At 39.3% G+C, this 20,703-nt stretch overlaps 1 protein-coding gene and 1 long non-coding RNA gene across 3 annotated transcripts in view; one reads left to right on the top strand and one right to left on the bottom strand.

Moving 5' to 3' along the window:
• The window catches only part of abcc6b.2 (ATP-binding cassette, sub-family C (CFTR/MRP), member 6b, tandem duplicate 2), a 40,107-nt gene that overhangs the window by 4,389 nt on the left and 15,015 nt on the right, over positions 1-20,703 (bottom strand). For both annotated transcript variants that reach the window (XM_067418790.1, XM_067418791.1), the window contains exons 4-31: positions 20,082-20,207; positions 19,433-19,570; positions 12,468-12,593; positions 12,310-12,371; positions 12,069-12,200; positions 11,621-11,827; positions 10,210-10,387; positions 9,971-10,132; positions 9,617-9,709; positions 9,119-9,322; positions 8,884-9,030; positions 8,461-8,548; positions 4,308-4,377; positions 4,100-4,226; positions 3,839-4,015; positions 3,527-3,694; positions 3,060-3,243; positions 2,882-2,954; positions 2,678-2,795; positions 2,169-2,376; positions 1,769-2,079; positions 1,489-1,688; positions 1,266-1,392; positions 1,088-1,189; positions 830-976; positions 587-745; positions 306-472; positions 24-218 (exon numbers count right to left, since the gene is read on the bottom strand). In XM_067418790.1, coding sequence (XP_067274891.1) covers positions 24-218; positions 306-472; positions 587-745; positions 830-976; positions 1,088-1,189; positions 1,266-1,392; positions 1,489-1,688; positions 1,769-2,079; positions 2,169-2,376; positions 2,678-2,795; positions 2,882-2,954; positions 3,060-3,243; positions 3,527-3,694; positions 3,839-4,015; positions 4,100-4,226; positions 4,308-4,377; positions 8,461-8,548; positions 8,884-9,030; positions 9,119-9,322; positions 9,617-9,709; positions 9,971-10,132; positions 10,210-10,387; positions 11,621-11,827; positions 12,069-12,200; positions 12,310-12,371; positions 12,468-12,593; positions 19,433-19,570; positions 20,082-20,207 — 4,196 coding nt within the window. The remainder of the gene's footprint in view (positions 1-23; positions 219-305; positions 473-586; positions 746-829; positions 977-1,087; positions 1,190-1,265; positions 1,393-1,488; positions 1,689-1,768; positions 2,080-2,168; positions 2,377-2,677; positions 2,796-2,881; positions 2,955-3,059; positions 3,244-3,526; positions 3,695-3,838; positions 4,016-4,099; positions 4,227-4,307; positions 4,378-8,460; positions 8,549-8,883; positions 9,031-9,118; positions 9,323-9,616; positions 9,710-9,970; positions 10,133-10,209; positions 10,388-11,620; positions 11,828-12,068; positions 12,201-12,309; positions 12,372-12,467; positions 12,594-19,432; positions 19,571-20,081; positions 20,208-20,703) is intronic.
• LOC137042436 (uncharacterized) lies at positions 2,852-4,260 on the top strand. Its single transcript, XR_010898392.1, has 3 exons — positions 2,852-2,964; positions 3,871-4,000; positions 4,154-4,260. It is a non-coding gene; the product is annotated as an uncharacterized lncRNA (long non-coding RNA).

The raw sequence follows: 20,703 nt of genomic DNA on the forward strand, positions 1-20,703 counted from the left end.
CACATGTGCACTTTTTTTTGCACCTTGTGTAGTCCATGATTGTGTTGAGGCGATGTGCGATGGTCAGAACGGTGCAGTCCTCAAACTGAGTTCGGATAGTGGACTGTATCAGATTGTCCGTCTCCAGATCCACAGCTGCAGTGGCTTCATCCAAAACCAGAATCTTAGTTTTCCTGAGGAGAGCTCGAGCCAGGCAAACCAGCTGCCGCTGACCCAAACTGAAGCCCAGAATATCCAGTCAGAAACAATCAGTTCAGGTATTAGTCAAATGACGAAGAGAGAGGAATCTTGTCAAGAGTTTGTACCTGAGATTCTCTCCACCCTCTGAACACTCATGATTCAGTTTGTCAGGAAGGCCAGACACAAAGTTCTTGAGATGAGCGAGTTCCAGAGCTCTCCACACCTCCTCATCAGTGTAGCCATCAAAGGGATCCAGATTCATGCGCAAGGAACCTGAGAACAGCACTGGATCCTTGGGCAAAAAGGTGTGGTTGTAATTGAGGCATCCAATTTTTCAATATATATATATTTTTAATTGTGTCATTGCTAATAAGGGTTTTTTTTGTTTTGTTTTTTCCAGGTGTACCTGTGGGATGATGGTTATACGAGACCTCAGTTCATGCAATCCAATCTCTGCTATGTTTATCCCATCTATGTAGATCTTTCCTTTTGCTGCCTCAAGGATCCGGAAGATTCCGAGAGCCAAAGATGACTTTCCAGCCCCTGTCCTTCCCACAATTCCAACCTGAGTGGATTAGATGAATGGTTTAGAGCGTAATAAAAAATAAAGAGACAAAATGGGTTAATTTCCTCCAGATGTTATATTTACCTTTTCTCTCTCATTAACACTGAGGGAAATTTCTTTCAAGGCCCAGTCAAGACCCCTGCGGTACTGAAGTCCATATTCCTGGAATCCAATTGATCCTGTTCTGGGCCAGTGTGATGGAAGTGGACTACCCTCAAATGTCCATGGTGCCTGTGACAACCCAAGACAGACTTGGTGACCTCAAGAATGAATGTAAAAATATACTTTGGTCTCTTTGTATAAAGGAAATTTGGGGAAAAACAAAGTTTAAACCAACGTTACCTCCTTTGTTGTTTCAGCATATTCCTTCACTCGCTCAACAGACACAATGTTGTTTTCTACATCAGTCCATGCCCGCACAATCCAGCTCAGGATCCCAGTTACCTGAAAAGTTATTTTTCTTGAGAACTTCTTATCTAATAGTCAGAAAATATATATATTTTTTTAATGAGTTCCCTACCTGGAGAGAGTGGGACACAGCTAGCCCCACAATTCCAGGACTTAAAGTCGCCCTTCCCATAACAGAGAGGATAGCTGCAGCAAGGACCAGCAAGTTACCCAGAAACTCTAGATTTACTGCCAGCCACCTTTTGGAATAACATGAAAGATATTGTACTGAATAGATTGAAGGACCAGTAGCAAAGAATGAAAAAAAACAAAAAAAAACAAAACCTGAATCTTACCTGGTGGCCACAAATCTTGGGAAATAGGATGTTTGATTGTGGTCAACTCGGCTGTTAGCTACAAGGATGAACCTAGGCTGTTCACCAAAGGCCCGAATTACACTGGCTCCTTGAACTGTCTCATTGAAATGAGTATAGATGGGTGAACGACTCACTGACTCAAGTCTACGCAACTGGCAGGATGTGGCTACGTAGAAGCTCTGAAAACACAGGAATATAAATGTCAGATAAATAACTGATGCTCCTTGTTATAATGCTCTCGTCTGCTGAGCGATCATACCTGGATAAAGGCATAGAGAAGAGTGAGTGGTAGTATGATCACTCCTGCAAAAGGTGTTGCCATCAGCACGATAATGCAAACCTCCAGAAGTTTGAACACATAGCCCAGCATCATCTTTAGACCATCAGGGATCATGCAGTCAATGGCATCTATCTCTTTCGAGAAACGATTGAGAAGATTACCACTGGGTGTACTTTCAAAGAACGACATGGGAGAGTGAAGTACGTTGTTGAGAAGGTCCAAATGAAGATGCCGGGATGCAATTATTCCTCCAAGTGAAATAGCCACAGTAGTCCCAAAAATGGCAGTTCCTGCAATATGACATCACCGTAAAGGATCACAAACAAAACAAAGCCCAAGGATTCTTAGTGCAGGTTGAGAAATATAAGGGATATTTAACCTTGTGCAAAGCCGAGAGCTCCAAAAACACCAAGCTTCAGATCGGTGTTGACCTGAGTTCCATTTACAACCGGGTCATCTGCCCACAGGCTTAGCCAGTAGTTGTAGGCCAGTGAGGCAGCCTGCTGAAACGCATAGAGGAAGATGATGGGGATGATGAGGGCCAGGCCAATGGTCCTGAAGTACTCCACATACAGCTCCAGTTTCACCTGTGTGACCCATTATGAAGGAGAATGTGTGAGGAACAGCGCTCTGAATGATATAGTGCACTTTCAGGCTATATTATGGTATTTAGAACAATGAAGCTCAAAAGCCTGTAATCAGGGGTTAAAATTAAATCTCTGTGGTGACAAGAGAATCTGAAACGTGTGTTGTTGACCTGTAGCTGAACTTTAAATTTGACCTTCCAATCCAATTCTTTGGCTTTTGGTATTGAGTTGCATGTGAAGGTATGTTTTGATGGATTTACCCATTGTATGTAATATCTGTGGATTTGGCTCTGTTACTTACTCGGCCTGTATGAGCTTTGTCATCTTGGGTCAGTCTCCCAATTTCCTCCTGGTCCTGTTCCTGTTCTTTGTCAGATAAGGGCTCCATGGTTTGTATACTGGCACTTCCCATGTCTCCACTACATTAAACCAAAGGGACAGAAAGGTGAAAATGTATTCCTCAACAACTGTTGCATTTGAATGTGCATTTTCAAAACTTGGTTACTTGATGAGTTGCTCCTGGGAGAGGTCAATTGAGAAGTCTGTCATGCTGAGACGAGAGACTGATTTCCTGGTCCCTAAAACAAGGTGAATCTGCATTTTTAACCGTGTTAACATAAAAATATTGTTGTAGTGTTAAGTCAGTTGTTAAGCTGGGCACTCATTTGTCATTTTTATCTTACCTTTGTGGGTGGCACTTTCCTTGCGTTCACTAACAGAAAAGGCTTTAACAAAGTCAGCAAAGGCATTTCGCCTGCTCAAAAGTTCGGCATAAGAGCCCATCTCTGTGATTTCTCCGTCCGCCATCACCAGGATCAGGTCCACCTGGGGCAGGAAGCTCAACCCGTGGGTCACTAGAATACGAGTCTGTTTTAGCAAGAATTGGGGAGCATCATTAAACAAGCTAGTTAGCTAGTTAGTTTTTTTGTGTGTCTTTTGCGTGGTTGGACAAAATTCTGAATTAAAGAACATTCCCTTTTAATTTAAGAGTAAGTAGTTAAATTATCCACATACACATAGAGTTGAATTGGAATGAGAGGAAGATAAATTTGCCAAACTGTAATTCAAAGAAATTCATCAGAGGTTATCTTTGTATATAAACCTTTAAAGCTTTTCTTTGAAAAAAATACTCGTATCTTTAAATTTTTACCTTATTTTTAAGAACTCCATTGGGTCCAATGACCTTGTCGAAGATGTGCTGACCGACATGTGCATCCACAGCTGACAAGGGATCATCCAACAGATATATATCAGCCTTTTTGTAGATTGCGCGTGCCAGACTCACTCTTTGCTTCTGACCTCCTGACAGATTCAGCCCCTGTGAATATTGTAAAAATGTAGTTGGAGTTTTAGTCTGCTTGTACCCTGCACATTTGAAATTTAAAATAAATTTTTTTTTTTTTTTTTTTTTATAGCTTTTCACTTTATTCTATCATGTGTGGTTCGGACAGTCTATATTGACCTTCTCCCCAATCTCTGTTGAGTCTCCTCCAGGTAGGATCTCCAGGTCTGGTAGGAGAGCACAGGCCTCCACCACTTTCTGGTACCAGCTGTCTTTCTTCTCACGTCCAAACAAGATGTTGTCTTTGACAGTGGCATTCTGGATCCATGCTTGCTGAGGCACGTAAGCCACAGAGCCCTGAAATAATGTGTTAGCAAAATTATATGTGGAATATATTCATGATGCCAATATATTTTTTAATAATGTTCTAGAATGATTTACTGTAACTGTGACGTTGCCACTTTTCTTTTCCATCTCTCCTAACATCACAGACAGAAGAGAGGATTTTCCACTTCCCACATGACCTACCACAGCCACCAGTGAACCACGTTGCACTTTGACATTGATCCTGCAGAAATTATTGGTTGCCAGATTTATTGTCTTCATAGGGTCAGAAATGCTGGATCTAAAAATATATATTCAAACCTACCTCTTGAGACATGGTGTGCTATCTTTAGACCAGCTGAAATTTCCATTGTCAATAACAACACCATCGACATCTGACAAAAAGGAAATGAAGAGGTGAGCACATGTTGTTCCAAACCTGTATGACTTTATTTTATTATTTATATTTAAATACATTTTATTTGAGTATTTTTCAGTGCAGTTGCAATTAATTGTCTTCAAGATTTAAAATACCAAGATGCCATCACAAAAGTGTTCCATACAACTCTTGTACGATCACAGAATATTTTAAATAATTTAAAAACAAAATGGCTTCATGAGAGACATGGACTTGAAGTACGTGTCTTGTTCATGAGAGAAATAGACAAATATATAATACAATAAAAATTTGTGTAATAAATAGAAACTCAAAATATTATTGTATCTGAACCACATAAAAAATTGATAAATCATGAAAATAGCACTATTTGGCATGTTTCACTGCGTCATCAGAACTAAAACACACAATTACCCAATATGCTTACAAAATCTTTTAATAATCTTTTAATAAAGGTTGTCGAAGTAACCTCAAAAAATGTTTATTGTATTAACTTAAAATTTTCATTTCAATGAACTCAGAATTTTAATGGTACACTGTGTGATATTTTCCCCATCTAGCGGTGAAAAGGTATATGACAATCCAGTGAATATTAGTTTCTGTTCCTCTCAATTCTGATTTTGTTTTAACTCCTACGGTGGATCCCCCTCTTCACATTCGTCACGGTGCCATCGAGTGTTAAAACGCGAAAGGCGAAGCTTGAATTTATGGGTATGTTCCTCTTTGGCTAATGTACTTTCAAGATGGAGGGGCAACATGGCGACCGCCATCCGAACCCCTCACCCGTATGTATTTTCAATGGCATATTATAAACTTACGAGAATACTTTATTACTTGAAAGAAGTAAATATACATTAATGAGCACATATATTTTTGAAAGAACTAAGTGTTTTTAGCTAAGAATAAACTAAAAAAAAGTTACACAGTGTAGCTTTAAGGCAACCAGGTAACTGTTTTTTCTAAATAATTTTTTACAGTGTGTTTCAGAAGTTAACATCTAACTGGTTAGGAAGATTATCCATGAATAGCAATATTAATTTAGGTTTGTTTTTTTGGTTTTACAAAAAAAAAAAACTATTGTTTGTCCTAGTACATAGAATATTTAATTTTGGTTATTCTCTTACAGCTCACTATTACAGCTGATGACTTTGCATAATTTTTCACAAACAAAACATCTCTCATCAGCAAACAGTTCTCCTCACCACAAACTGACACACACATCTCAACAACTAACACGAACACGCTTCCATCCTTCTCTCTGCTCTCAGAGGCAGATATTTCTAAACTCATCCTTTCCAATCACCCTACTACCGGTCTGCTTGATCCTATACCCACTCACCTCCTTCAGGCCATTTCTTCTTCAATCACTCCTGCACTCACTCACATTGTCAACACTTCTCTTCACACGGGAACCTTTCCCACAGCATTTAAGCAGGCTCGGGTAACCCCACTGCTTAAGAAACCCTCTCTGAATCCAGCACTTTTAGAAAACTACCGACCGGTATCCCTTCTGCCTTTCATTGCAAAGACCCTTAAGCGAGTTGTGTTCAATAAACTCTCTATGTTTCTTGAACGGGACAGCCTCCTGGACAACCAATCTGGCTTCAAAAGCGGCCACTCGACTGAGAAGGCCTTGCTCTCGGAAACTGAGGCACTGAGACTGGCAAAAGCAGCTTCCAAATCCTCATGGCTCATTCTGCTGGATCTGTCTGCTGCTTTTGACACAGTTAACCACCAGATCCTACTGTCAACACTTAAGAAGATGGGGATCTCAGGAACTGCTCTCCAGGGGTTCAGGTCTTACCTCTCTGGTAGGTCCTACAGGGTGTCATGGAGAGGTGTAGTGTAAGTCACATCATCTAGCTACTGGGGTTCCCCAGGGCTCAGTCCTTGGACCAGTTCTCTTCTCCATCTACATGTCATCATTAGGTTCTGTCATTCAGAAACATGGCTTCTCCTATCACTGCTATGCTGATGACACTCAACTCTACTTCTCATTTCAACCAGATGATCCTACAGTCAGTGTTCGTATCGCTGCCTGTCTGACAGACATTTCTGACTGGATGAAGGAGCATCACCTTCAACTCAATCTTGCAAAGACAGAATTACTTGTTTTCTCAACCAACCCAGCACTTCATCAAAATTTCTCCATTCAGCTTGGTTCATCGACCATAACTCCATCAAGGACAGCCAGGAACCTTGGAGTTGTGATTGATGACCAGTTAAACTTCACTGACCACATTACTGCAACAGCCCGGTCCTGCAGATTTGCTTTATACAACATTAGAAAGATTAGACCCTTCCTATCAGAACAGGCTGCACAACTCCTGGTTCAAGCTCTTGTTCTCTCCAGACTGGACTATTGTAATGCTCTTCTGGCTGGGCTTCCAGCATGCACTATCAAACCCTTGCAGCTGATCCAGAATGCAGCGGCGAGAGTGGTCTTTAATGAGCCGAAGAGAATGCATGTTACGCCTCTCTTCATCAGACTGCACTGGTTGCCAATGGCTGCTCGCATCAAATTCAAGGCACTAGTTCTCGCCTACAAAACAACCACTGGCTCTGCACCAATATACCTAAACTCACTTGTTCAGGCTCACACCCTCCAGAAGCTTGCGTTCTGCGAGTGAGCGACGCCTCGTGGTTCCATCCCAAAGAGGCATGAAATCGCTCTCACGGACATTTTCCTGGACCGTTCCCACCTGTTGGAATGACCTGCCGATCTCAATTCGTGCTGCCGAGTCTGTAGCCATTTTTAAAAAACATCTTAAGACACATCTTTTCCAATTGCACTTTTCCTATTGCACCTGACCAATACAGAATAGCACTTACTGATCACCACAGCAACGACCAAAAGCGCACACTCCTGGATCATATCTACGTCTCTCATCCGGATTTGTGCCTTCAGGCGGGTGTGTTACATAGTTATCATAACTATCAAAATCCGGTGTACTGTATTTTGCATATGTGAGTTTTTTGTTGTAGATGGCTACTGCTGCGCGTTTAGCTAGAATGCCATACAAAACCAACCCATTGGGCCACTGAATCTACATTAACGACAACAGCTGGGGCAACAGCCTTAGTCCTAATGGGTTGTTATCATGGCTATCAAAATCCAGTGTTCTGTATTTTGCGTACGTGAGTTTTTGTTGTAGATGTCTTAAAAAACAAACAAACAAAAAAAAACATTGTGTACTGTGCTAATTAATTGAGACTTCTTACAGCTCTTACAGGTTGTTGGCCTTGTTTGTTTCGTTGCTTCTATTACTCTCCCCTTTTTTGTAAGTCGCTTTGGATAAAAGCGTCTGCTAAATGATTAAATGTAAATGTAAATGTTATTGGAAGAAAGTCATACAGGTTTGGGACGATTTTAAAACGAGTAGGTTTTGACAAACTTAATTTTGGGTAACGATCCCTTTAAGTGTGCATTACATTTGAGGCTCATAAAACTATACCACAAGTAAATTAAGGACCGGGTTTATGATAATTATTTTGCTTAATACATTTTCATATTTTATTTTTAACCATCATCCATGGGATATATGGTTATATTTTAATGATATTTGGATGAAGTAGAGAGAAAGAATTCTCACAAAAACTTCTCTGACCTTTAATATAAAAAAATAATTCCATTGTCTTCAACACATAAAAATGTGGGAAAAGTAATAGAAATATAATTACAGCTCAAAAGCTGAAATCCCCTTTCAGTGACCACTGTATGAAGTCATCCTGCGCATTTCATCCACTACCAACACCCACCTCATAGCCGCACAATTTCCTTAGTGTAGTGTTTGTTGAATTACAGCATTTAAAAGAATGTTTCTGACAGCCTGCACAAAAGGGTATGTCTTGTAGAAGAACTGCAAATATATTATTCAAGGTGTGTCTTTTTGGCAGATCAGTAACTTATTTTTGCTTTTTGGATGTCAGGTTTTGTTATAGCTTCCTGCATTAGGATTCCACCATCACATTGATTGGGAAAAACATGTATACCAATGTTGGTCTTCTGAGGCGTATAAAATGTTTTATGTCAAAAGTATTTTAGGAAAGTCTGAAAAAAATGTCAAGCTAATGCACTCACCAGGATTGTAGGGAGCTCTCTCCACACTATCTGGTTTCAGCTCGTCTTGACAGAGAAACTTTCCGAGACGTTTGAGAGAAACCACAGCCTTAGAAACAAGCAGAAACAAAGATAACTACTTCTTGATCATTTCCTTGAAAAAGCACAAATATAAATACACCCTGAAGAAGGCTGTTTTGGGCCGCTACGTGTGGGTTGTTTTTCACCCCCCATGTCTTTTAAATTTTCAACAGTGAAATAGCCAGTTAAATAATTTGAAGTGTGCCTTGGATTTGCGTCTTTGTTCTACATTAACGTCAATCTCTGATCCAAAAGAGCACCTTCAAACATCTCATTGAACTCCCTATAAACACTCCAGACTTTTTTTGTCTTTTCATAAATACATAAGCGTTTGGATGTTTAAACTGCATTAGTGCTGCTCACCTGCATGGTGGTGCTCATTGCGAAGGGCAGTTGACTGAGTGGAGCTTTGAGAATGTTGATGAGAGCCATGGACACAAAGACCTTCTGAGCATCCAGAACATGCTTATCATCTATTAGCACATACACCCCAAACATGGAAAATGCAATCTGAAGGGTATAGAATCAAATTATTCAGTTTTTAGGACTATATTAATGTGTTACAAGGATGAAATCATCCAAGAATTATGAAATGTACCAAGAAAGTGGAGGAGTTGAAGGAGGCGATGGATATTGAGTAAAGGATCTGAGACTTCTTCAGAGCATTCAGCTCTTTTTCCCTGAAGCCAAGAACACGTTCTCTGAAAGCATTCTCCCAGGCGTAAAACTTCAGGATTTTTATTCCGCTCAAGATCTCATTCATAAGCTTAATGCGGCCGTCCATGTACTTCATCTGGACCTCCTGAGAGAAGAAAACAAGTTTACAAGTTCAGAAAAAAACCCCAATATGGTCAAGTTTCAGTTTTTTTTTCAAATGTTTCAGTCAAATTAAATAAAGACTTCAGTTTTACAACAAAGCAAAATCCTGTGGTTTTTATGGACATAACTACACAGACTAACCTCATGCTTATTTTTAAAATTATCAGTAGACATCACGTTGCTGGGACGACACTGTGTGCTGACACGACCTCAGTCGCTACAGCACTAATATTATCATGGAAATATCATTTGAGTCATGGAACAACATGGATGATACCTGGAGCTTGCTTCTCATTTTGGCAATGAACCCATTTAAAGGGAAGATGAGAATTACAGTGGCGATGCCAGCCAAGGCAGATGGGCCGAGTCGCTGTACAGGGGATGAAACATAGAACGGCAATTTTATTTTAGGACCTCTGCACCTTATTTATCCCCAAAATGTTAGTAGTAGCTTCAAAATAATACTGTAAGGTTCTAATATGCATCTTTTAGGGTTAGATGAAGTACAATGTTGTATTTAAGTGTACAAGCTGTTGTACACTATTTTTTCTGACATTGTAACAATCCCATATATTTTATAAGAGGAATAAACATAAACATGATCTTTATTTCTAGAAGCATCTGTTCTCACCTGCCAGAGGAAGAAAAGACATAAGACGATTTCAATCGGAGCCACCCACACTGCATTGAAGTACACCACGAAATCCATGAGTTTCTGGGTGTCAGCCGAAACCAAGTTCACTATCTCTCCAACTGTACATGTTCTGCGGGCCGCGTTGTTGATGACCAGGGACTGTGGAGGCCAGAATAAATGTGAGAACCATTGTATATGCATCTTTGCATTTGTTAGTAAACAGTTCAGAAACCTACCTTCCTGTACACTAGGCCCATAACTGCAGTTTTAACCCTCATGCCCACCGTGAAGCAGGTATACATGTACTGATGGTTGAACAGGGACTGCAGACAAGACAACAGGAACATCAAAAAGGCAAAGAGGTAACCCTTCCACAAGGGGGCATCTTCATCCCTCACAAAGCCGAGCAGTAGGCTGAAGAACAAGAAACAGACATTATGATTTACTGAGGCACAAACTGTAGCACAACATTTTTGTATATATATGAGTTGAATTTGATTCTATTTTTTCTTTATTTAACCTAAAGTTTGAACAAATATGAGCCTTCTTGGACCTAATACAGCTGACCCAGGTACATGCATCAAAGAGTCTACAACTGTAAAGGAGTGTTTGATTGAGGCCACAGTTCCTGTGGTTCTGGAGCAGTGAACCCACCACAGTGCTCTTAGCTAGTTATATGTCAGACGAAGTGGCTTAATTTGATTATGAACTTCAGCTTATTTTTCCTTTCAGAGCTATAACTCAGCCACAAACAATATGATGCTGCAGAGAGCAGACTCTCCTAGCGTTGTGGTGCATGGGACAAAATGAACAGTGTGTGGCTTTACCACAGCAGGATATGGGGGGTGACTGAGTGTGAACTCAGTATTGAGTTCACACTCAATACTGAGAAAGGGCAACAAGTTCATAGACATAGTTAAGGTTCCCCTTACACATTTCTGTTTTTGTTGCACAACAAGTTTTTAACAGAATTATGTGCCAAAGGTCTTGCTCTACATTTAAACATTGGCATATGATTATCTAAAAAAGGATCCTTTTTAAAAGTATATCATTTGATGACATGTGACATTAGAGCTTATGCAATAATGTTTTGTATTAAAGCAGACAACGCATTATAAATACACTACCACTCAAAATGAGTAATGTAAAAAGTAATAAATAAAAAAATACTTTTATTCAGCATGACTGGATTAAATATATTTTTTGTAACATAAATGTATTTTAATCTATTTTAAATAATGCTGTTCTTTTAAACTTTTTATCCACCAAGGAATCCTGTAAAAAAGGGTTTCCACAAGTAAATTAAGCAGCACAACTTTTTCCCCCTTTTTTTTTAACATGAATAATAATAAGAAATTAAGTGATTTCTGATCATGTGACACTGAAGACTGGAGTAATGATGCTGACAATTCAGCTTTGCCAACAATTACATATATTATAATATAAAACTGTTATTTTAAATTGTAATAATATTTTATAGTACTGCTGTTTTACTGTATTTTGATCAAATAAATGGAGCCTTGGAAGAAGACACTTCCTTCTAAAACCTTAAAATATCTTACAGACCCTAAATGTTTGTACAGTATGTCTGGAACTAGACTAGAAGTATCATTGTACATGCCATGACAGAATTACTGCCTCTCTCACCTTAACACTTGTGGTATGGAGAACATGAAAGCATCTTGAATGACCAGACAGATAGTCCCAGTCAGAAAGTAGGGGCCAAAGTTTTTGGCTAGTGTACGGAGCAGACAGAAGCCTGAGCTTTGTTCTTTATGGAGTTTTCTTAGCAGCTGTGTCTGCTCACTCAGCTTATAACCAAGAGCTTGTGATCTGTTCAGAGAGCTCTCTTGCCTGTGTTTGAAGGAGGGAAAGCAACATTTTTAACCCTAGAATAGTCTCTGGATTAGCATTCTGCGACCATTGTTGCAACAAAGTAAAAATTATGCACTTTGTTAACTAATAATACAAATAATTAAGTTATGAGAATGCAAATTATGGATGACACATATACTGACTAAATGTGCTCAATAGTTAAGGAAACTGTTATATCAGGATGGGAAACATGCCGTTAAGGAAATGTCAGGTTTCTTACTGCTGCAGTTTGGCGCATTGCTTGGTCCACTCTTTCTCTAGATCAAAGATGATTTTTTCAGATGTATCCTCTTCTCGTAGAGACCAGAGGTCTTCAGCTTTTAAAGGTGAGCGGTAGCCCTTTACCACCAATCTGTGGAGCACAAACGTGTGTTTCTTTTTTTCTCAGAGGTGTTTCATTCGCCAGACCTTCACAACAATCTCATAAGTTCATGAAATGAAAGATGAAATGATGACTCTACCTGCCGTACCACCAGAAAAGTACTTTTGAAAGGAAAGAAGCATCCTCAACTGGACATGGATTCTAATAGAAAAAAATAATTTTTTCAGGTATTATTTTTTGACCATTTTGCCAAATATTAGTTTAGTCATAAAAAAGAAGAGAAGAACTCTAGCTTACCTTTACATATACAGATTTAAAGGTGGCAGGGCATTTATCAGCAAAACAGCTTAGGATGAGCTGAGCCAATTGGAGAGAGAAAAATATGAAAAATGCCACAAATCTCATCCCATCTGCAGAGAAACCCTGTAACACACACATGACTGTATCAGTAGAATGTAGACAACAGTGTGGCGAACAATATAGTCAGGACACTCACTTTAAAGCAATTGGAAGCATAAATATTTAGTTTTTTTGTGTTAGATAAACTAGTATAAAATAATAAAATTAACTAAGCATGAAATATAGATAGTATTGATTTTTTTTTCTATCCCTCCCCTTCCATAAAAAAATTTATATATATATATATATATATATATATATATATATATATATATATATATATATATATATATATATGTAATGCTTGTATTGTTCTCATTTCCCAAGCAACTACATTATTACCAAAAACTATTTAGTTGTCCCATCAAGTTACCACATGATATATATAATATTTAGTTTGATTGTACAGCTCATTTGAACTAATTTTATTTATTTATTTTACTTTTCAGGCCCAATTCTTATATCATACTTACTGTGCCATGATCCTTTTATTTATAGCTTGGATTGGCATATTTTTGTTTAATACACATTTTGATTTCATCATAAAAATTAGATCAAACAATAATTGGTAGATCCCTTGTAGACGCGCACCTGTAGACTGAACAATGAACGCTTGTTTTATTGCACAAATTTAATTGTAAGATTCAACATTGAATTATTAAATAACACTGCATGTTTTCATTTCTTTGGACCAACCAGACACATAAGTGATGCATAAACATTTGCCAGGGATTTCCCAAGGAGTCATTCGCCACATAACCTACATGCTTCCTGTGGGACTATATCCATATTTTCTCTTCTGCCTGGCCTAGCACTGGGGCTGATCTGAGATCAGCCGCCCACTTTGTCTCACCGCAGTGTGCGGAGGCGGGACTGGTGGCTGGTGTGGGGAGTGTTCTTTTGGGGATGTTGCCTGCTGTTCTCCTCCCTTCCTTTCAAAGACCTCAGCTTGTTATAATGACCTAAATGTTCCATCAAACTAGGATTAATGACACAACAAATCTATTTATGAACATTTCTAAAGCATGGTACAAAAATACAGACTACAGAAAGATCTTTCTTCCAACCAACTGAGACTCTTCATTCACAACTTTTAGTAGTAGGCTAGAAAGTTGTTGGTAATAGTATTCAGTCGCACTCTGCTCTAAAAAGCTGTCTTCTCATTTTTCTCCTGGTATATGCTCTTGTCAAAAATGTGCATCTTTTATTCAAATGTTAACTTATTAAAGATTTTGTAAGCTTATTGCATAGTTTTGTTTGAAGTCGGTAGTTTTTTTGTGATGAACAAAATAGAACATGCCGATATGTGCAGACATAGTTTTTGGCCAGGCTGTCATACAAAGAAATAAAGAAAGAACAAATGCAAAAGCAAGTATTTAATTACAGATAATATGTATGAATTTTAAAACAGTTTTGCTTATGGAGGACTAGTGCTTATGTTTTTATTATTGTATTCCATTTTGTTGTTTGGGACAAAGTTTTACCACACTGCACTTGATCTTTTTGTGCAAGATTCACGATTTGTTAGAGAGAAAATATGCTGAGGTCCGGGCTTTAGCTTCAAAACAGCAGCCACGCCAGAGCCCTGGATCTGCTGCTGAAATTTTACAGGGGCCACAGAGTCTATTCCCATGGACTTCTAACAGAAATTGTGTCAAATGGCGAAGCTACAAGAGAAAGTGGCAGAGCAGACCTCTTTAAGGATATGTAAACACAAGCTTCATTTACTCAAATGGTCACAGTCCAAATTCTGGACACCACAATGCAGGACGCTGTGATTATTTTTCTGCCACACTGTGTGCTTAAACAGTTTGGAGAAACTCAAATTGGTTAGGGAACATATCCTCCCACAGTGTGGTATGAGAGGACCAAGCACCAGTTGTTTTGCTGTTGCTCTTGGACCTGCTGCCCATTGGCTGAGGGCTCATTTAGGGCACAACAGATCCCACCACAAACCACGCTTCAGTTCCTATGTAAACGTATGGGCTGTCATCGCTGAGCTCTAAGAGGCATCATTACTGTTTTTATTTTTTTTGTTTGTTGACTTCCTTACAGTATTTTTACTTCGTTACTGTACTTAGCCTAGAATTTTTAAGTGTCTGTTTGTAAGTCAGTATTTTCATTTGGGGAAACTTTCACTTTTACCACAATACACTCAAAAAAATTATATCTTACTTTATACATTTGATTATGTCATTCTTGAAGAAGTCGAGTGCAGAGACATGATAGCAATGTCGAACTCATAAACAGGTTGTAATCGATTACGTTTTTTTAAAATAATTATGATTATCCGGTTGAATCAATACTTTTTTTTAGTTATTGGACTTACTAGCTCTACAAGTAGTAACCTAGAATACTGTCTAACACTTGATGACTGCTCTGTCAAGCCCTCGTCGTCAGTGAGGAACCTGGGTGTGCTCTTTGATACCAATCTTTCATTTGAAAGCCACGTTTCTAGCATCTGTAAAACCGCATTCTACCATCTTAAAAATATATCTAAATTACGGCACATGCTTTCAATGCAAAATGCTGAACAGTTAGTACATGCGTTCATGAGCTTAAGGCTAGATACTCTATTAAGTGGTTGCCCTGCTCGCTTAAAGGGGTACTTCAGCGCTGGGAAGATGAATCTGTATTTAAACTGGGTCATTAATGTAGTAGAAATGTGAAATTATTTTTGAATTTGGTGCCTTCTAGACTGAGAAAAGACAAAAAATGTATTTTTGTCTCATGGGGATGAAAGACTACAATTCCCAGAATGCTTCGCTACCCTGTAAGGCCATTCCTAAAGCCACCAACTGGATTACTGTGACTGAGTTGGAGAAGACACTACAATTAAAAACTGAACGTGTCTGTTTAATATAATGAGTGAGTCACCGCGCGAGTATCACAGCACTGAGCGCTAACTGCAGGAGTCAGATAAATGAGCTGATGAGAGCTGAGGTAATCGCGACTACACTCGTGGCATACATTCACAACGCACGTTCAGTCTGGCGCGTTTCAGTTCATGCCTTTGCAAGCTTAACTTTCATAGAAATTAATTTGAGAAGTTAAAAAAATTACATTGCTCACATAGCTCCGTTTAAATGAGTGCCTGTAGCTGCCAGCTGATCTCTGAGTGTAATCTCCCATCCCCCTAGCCAAGAAATCTAGACGCACCTAGCGGCAGCAAATTTAATTTGCCCGCAAGTGTCGTCTAGGAACTCTCAATACCCTTCTGAGCTGTATTCCTCACAATCTGGACGGCCCAATCACATCGTGTATAGAGTCGGCGGGCGGGGCCATAATGACGACGGCCGAGTTGCGTTTGCGTGCTTCTAGTAAACACAGAAACTGGCGAACGGCGGCGGTCTTTCGAATCTGCTTTGACCGCGACTCTGGAAGACTTGGAGTTAAGCTTTTCTCTGAGAAAAGAACAAAGAGCGGCACTGAAGTCATTCTTAAAAAGGGAAGATGTGTTCAGAGTTTAGCCGACCGGATACGGCGAATGTTTAATCAGTCAGCGAGCTCTGCTTCACCTTCGTTGCTCTGGTTGGTGTAGCGCTATCCTATCGCGTGCAGAGGGAGTTTGAAAGACAACCGTTTATCCCGCCCCTCGGATTGAGCCCTGTCTAGGGTGAGTTTCCAGACCAAACATCTTGATGTGGGTCTGGCTTGTCAGGCTACCATCCCCCATGAGCGGGTTCAAAACATGTGGAAATGGCTCCCTCTGCTGGCTGTAGTCTTTAGCCTCTGGCCAAACATTCCTCCTATGATGCAAATATCGTCAATTTGCATTCCTAGGAGAATTTTTCCAGAAATAAAATGCATAAATCTCTTGTCTCAGGGGGATATGAGGGGCCAATCATTTGAATATACTCCAGGGTTTCTACTGATACAAAGCCATATGCTAATCGCTGAAGTAACCCTTTAATAAACAAACTCCAACTGGTCCAAGCAGCTCAAGTTCTTACATAGAATAGAACCAGGAAGTATGATCATATTAGTCCAGTTCTGTCAACACTGCACTGGCTCCCTATTAAACATCACATACATTTTAAAATCTTGCTTATTACTTACAAAGCATTAAATGGTTTAGCTCCTCAGTACTTAAGCGAGCTCTTAACACATTATACTCCATCACGTCTATTGCGGTCTCAAAACTCTGGCCAGTTGATAATACCTAGAATATCTAAATCAAGTGCAGGTGGTCGATCCTTTTCCTATTTAGCTCCTAAACTCTAGCAACAGTCTTCCTAGCATTGTTCGGGAAGCAGACACACTCTGTCAGTTTAAATCTAGACTAAAAACACATCTCTTTACTATGGCATACACATAGAACATTTTTTACTTACATTATTCAAATTAATTGATTGATTGTTAGGCTGCATTAACTAGGTCAGCCGGAACCGGGAACACTTCCCATAACACCTGATGTACATCATAAAAAGAGTGGCATTTATGCCAATGTTACTCTCTCTGTTTATCCCAAGGTTTACTGCAGTTTACTGTCCGGATCGGATGGTGGACCTGCGCCCAGACATGACCAACGCATCCTGGAGTGTCTGCTGAGGCGTGTCAATTGGTGTCTCCACTGAATTTGTCTCACCGACACGTCATCCTCAATAAACCCGTCTCCGGCGTGACGACTCCGATCTTTCAAAAATTCATACTCTTGTGTAATCGATGCACCATCCTAAATAAACTTGTCTATTGCGTGATACAGAGTAGTTTTGAATATTACGATCTAATATGATTTCTGACCTGTAAGGTTGCCAGAATAATAATCATACACGGTGTGTTAATAGGCCAGAGGAGAACTGGCACCCCGACTGAGTCTGGTTTCTCTCAAGGTTTATTTTTCTCCATCATGCCCTGATGGAGTTTTGGTTCCTTGCCACTGTCACCTTTGGCTTGGCTTGCTCAGTTGGGGACACTAAAATTATGATCTAAGTTATTCAACTAAATATTTAAATAAAATTAATTAATTAGTTCTTATTAATTCTATAAACTATAATGCTGATCTGCCAACATTGTCGCTATATGATACATTTAAATAAGCTGATAACATCACTGTTTTCTCCAGAACGACGGTACAGCCAAATCAAATTTTGTTGCAATAATTTGTATTGTTTAACACTGTGAAGCTGATTTGAAACAATCATCATTGTAAAAGCACTATATAAATAAAGTTGATTTATTGATTGAATCAGATAACAAATTGCAATAAACGATTCATTCATAAATGGACTAATCTGATCTAATTAGTAATGACTGACATTAGCGAAGAACCAACCAAGAGTAAAATGATCCCTTAGAGCTTTAGTGTTTGGAGGATTTGACTGGTGGCATGGAAAGTCGGTTACTAATGTCTTGTTAATTTACTATTGTCTAAATATGAAAATGAAGTGAATTATATGTGTAAAATGGACCAGGGAGAAACACGATTCAACCGCCCGGGACGCGATGAGGACCAGCATGCTTGGGACGGCCCTGGTGGTAGCCACATAATATAAATATATAACAAAATATGCACATAGCCCTAAAGATTATACATTCCACAATCAATATACTGTCTCTGCATGTGAGCTACATGTATATTTCCCATTCCAGCGTCAAGAGGTTTATTGCTGTGTCTGTGACAAGATGCAGTAAAATAATTATGGAGTGGGAGCATCACAGCAGCCGAGAGACAGACAGACCGAGGGAGACAGTAGCGGCATCCGCAGACGTATGCGGCTTCTCCTATCTGTCCAGAAAAACACCAGCAGTGATTGTGACTGTTCTCGGCATTGCCTCAGATTCAGACAAAGAGGGCATTGAGGGAAGTGGAAAGGGAAAACCGACAGGACTACCCAGGCATCAACGCTGAGAAGAGCAGCATGAAAGCACTGTTTATGCAGTGCTGTGTTAGGCTCTCAGACACAACACAAATACACTAGAGAGTGAGATTGAGTTAGCCTGACAAGTCAGAACCACATCAAGATGTTTGGTCAATGACAGCGCTCAATCCGAGGGGCAGGATAAACGGTTGTCTTTCAAACTCACTCTGCACGCGATAGGATAGCGCTACCACCAACCAGAGCAACGAAGGTGAAGCAGAGCTTGTTGATAGATTAAACATTCGCCGTATCCGGTCGGCTAAACTCTGAACACATCTTCCCTTTTTAAGAATGACTTCAGTGCCGTTCTTTGTTCTTTTCTCGGAGAAAAGCTTAACTCCAAGTCGAGTCATGGTCAAAGCTGATTCGAAAGACCGCCATTCGCCAGTCTCTGTTTACTAGAAGCACGCAAACGCAACTCGGCCGTCGTCATTTTGGCCCCGCCCACCGACTCTATACACGATGTGATTGGCCCGGCAAGAGTTTGGCGATTACAGCTCAGAAGGGTATGCTAGAGAGTCTAGATTTCTAGGCTAAGATTGAGTAATATTCATTAGAAAAACCACACAAGGGCCAGTGTTACACATACGTAAAGGGAGATGCCAGAAATTCAGAGATGAAGGCAAGTTAAATTGTTTAAATTGCAAGTTAATACTAATTTCTCAAAGCACCATTAATGGATTTTACATTACAAAACTTTTACAATCAGAGCCGGGGGTCCAAAAATGTGACTACTGTCCACAAGTATAAATGCTTATTTTTGTTGTTATTATTATTATTACAATTATATTTGCAGCAGCACTCTCTTTTTTTGAATCCTAAAACATTTTGGTGTTTAAATTAGATGTCAAATTCAAGATTTCAATGTCCAGTATAATTTCAGCCCCTCTTTATACTTGGTGAACTCTACATCTCTACATTTTTATTTTCACTAAACTAAGTTAATATATAAAAATAATAATACAAAAATACAATAGTTTAATAAACTAGGGATATACAGACCTCGTCTATGATGGCTTGTATGTTGGCTCTGAGAGGCACCAGCGAGCAGACGATTGCCAGCATCCAAAACAGGAAGAGAAAGACAGAGGACCGACAGCCCCTCAGCCTTTCCAAGTGGATCACCAACACTGCCAGTATCTGAGGACACAGTTTATTCCAATCAGTGTGCTAGATCAGGTCAATAGAGATATCCAAAACACTCTAGAAAAAGAGGACCATTAGACATGTTTTTTGTTAATTTGTATTTATTCTATACAGCAGAGACTATGTTTAGTCATCTGTGTCAGAACTGAGCAGATCTGTAAAGAAACCAGACCCCCCCCCCCCCCCCCCCACACACACTACTTATTTCTTTTCTTTTTTCTTTTTTTTTCTTTTTAACTAAAACCGCTGTTGACACTACTGTCTGCTGTGACCAGAGGTAAAAGAGGCTTATTTATCCTGATCCATTCAGGAAACTTCTGCCAGACGTCTAGCCACGAAGAGATTTGTTCATTCAAGTTTAAATATAACAGATCATAAATCTTATCTATCCTCCGTTTTGTTGAAAAAAGAAAGAAAGAATTTAAAGCATAAATTTGGACTCTTTATATTTGAGTCATTAATGGAAAGGGGAGGTTCAGGAGAATAGTAATATAATGTGATTTACCATGGTAAGGCTGCGAATTATAGGGCTCAGGAGAAAGACTGTGTGACGCTCTATATCTCTCCTCCTTTCCACCAGAAGATAGACCATCTCCAGGAAACCAAAGGAAGCCAGACAGATACCCAAACCCTACAAGACGTGAACAAAGACACGTAAGCATCAACAGCAAAAAATGTTAGTTCCAAAACGACTTACATTACCGATAAAAGGTTTAGGGATGTTTTTCTTATTATTATTTTTTGAAAGTCTCTTATGCTCATCTGCTGCACTTATTTAATCAAAAATACAGTAAAAACAAGTAATATTGTGAAATAAATTACAATTTAAAATAACCGCTTGAATATATTTTAAGATTTAATCCTGTGGTGTGTCGAAGCTGAATTTTCAGCATCATTACTCCAGTCTTCAGTGTCACATGATCCTTCAGAAATCATTCTAATAGGCCAATATGATTTGCTACTCAAGAAACATGTCTAATTATTATCAGTGTTGAACACAGTTCATTGCTGCTTATTTTTTTTTGCATATTTTGCAGCATTTCCATGCACATTACAGTAACCTGAGTTTTTCAGGGCACTGATGCTATTTAAGTCAGTTGCTTAGAATTTAGTCAAGTCTTGATGAC

The sequence above is a fragment of the Pseudorasbora parva genome, chromosome 2 (assembly GCF_024679245.1).
Source record: "Pseudorasbora parva isolate DD20220531a chromosome 2, ASM2467924v1, whole genome shotgun sequence".
Taxonomy (NCBI): domain Eukaryota; kingdom Metazoa; phylum Chordata; class Actinopteri; order Cypriniformes; family Gobionidae; genus Pseudorasbora; species Pseudorasbora parva.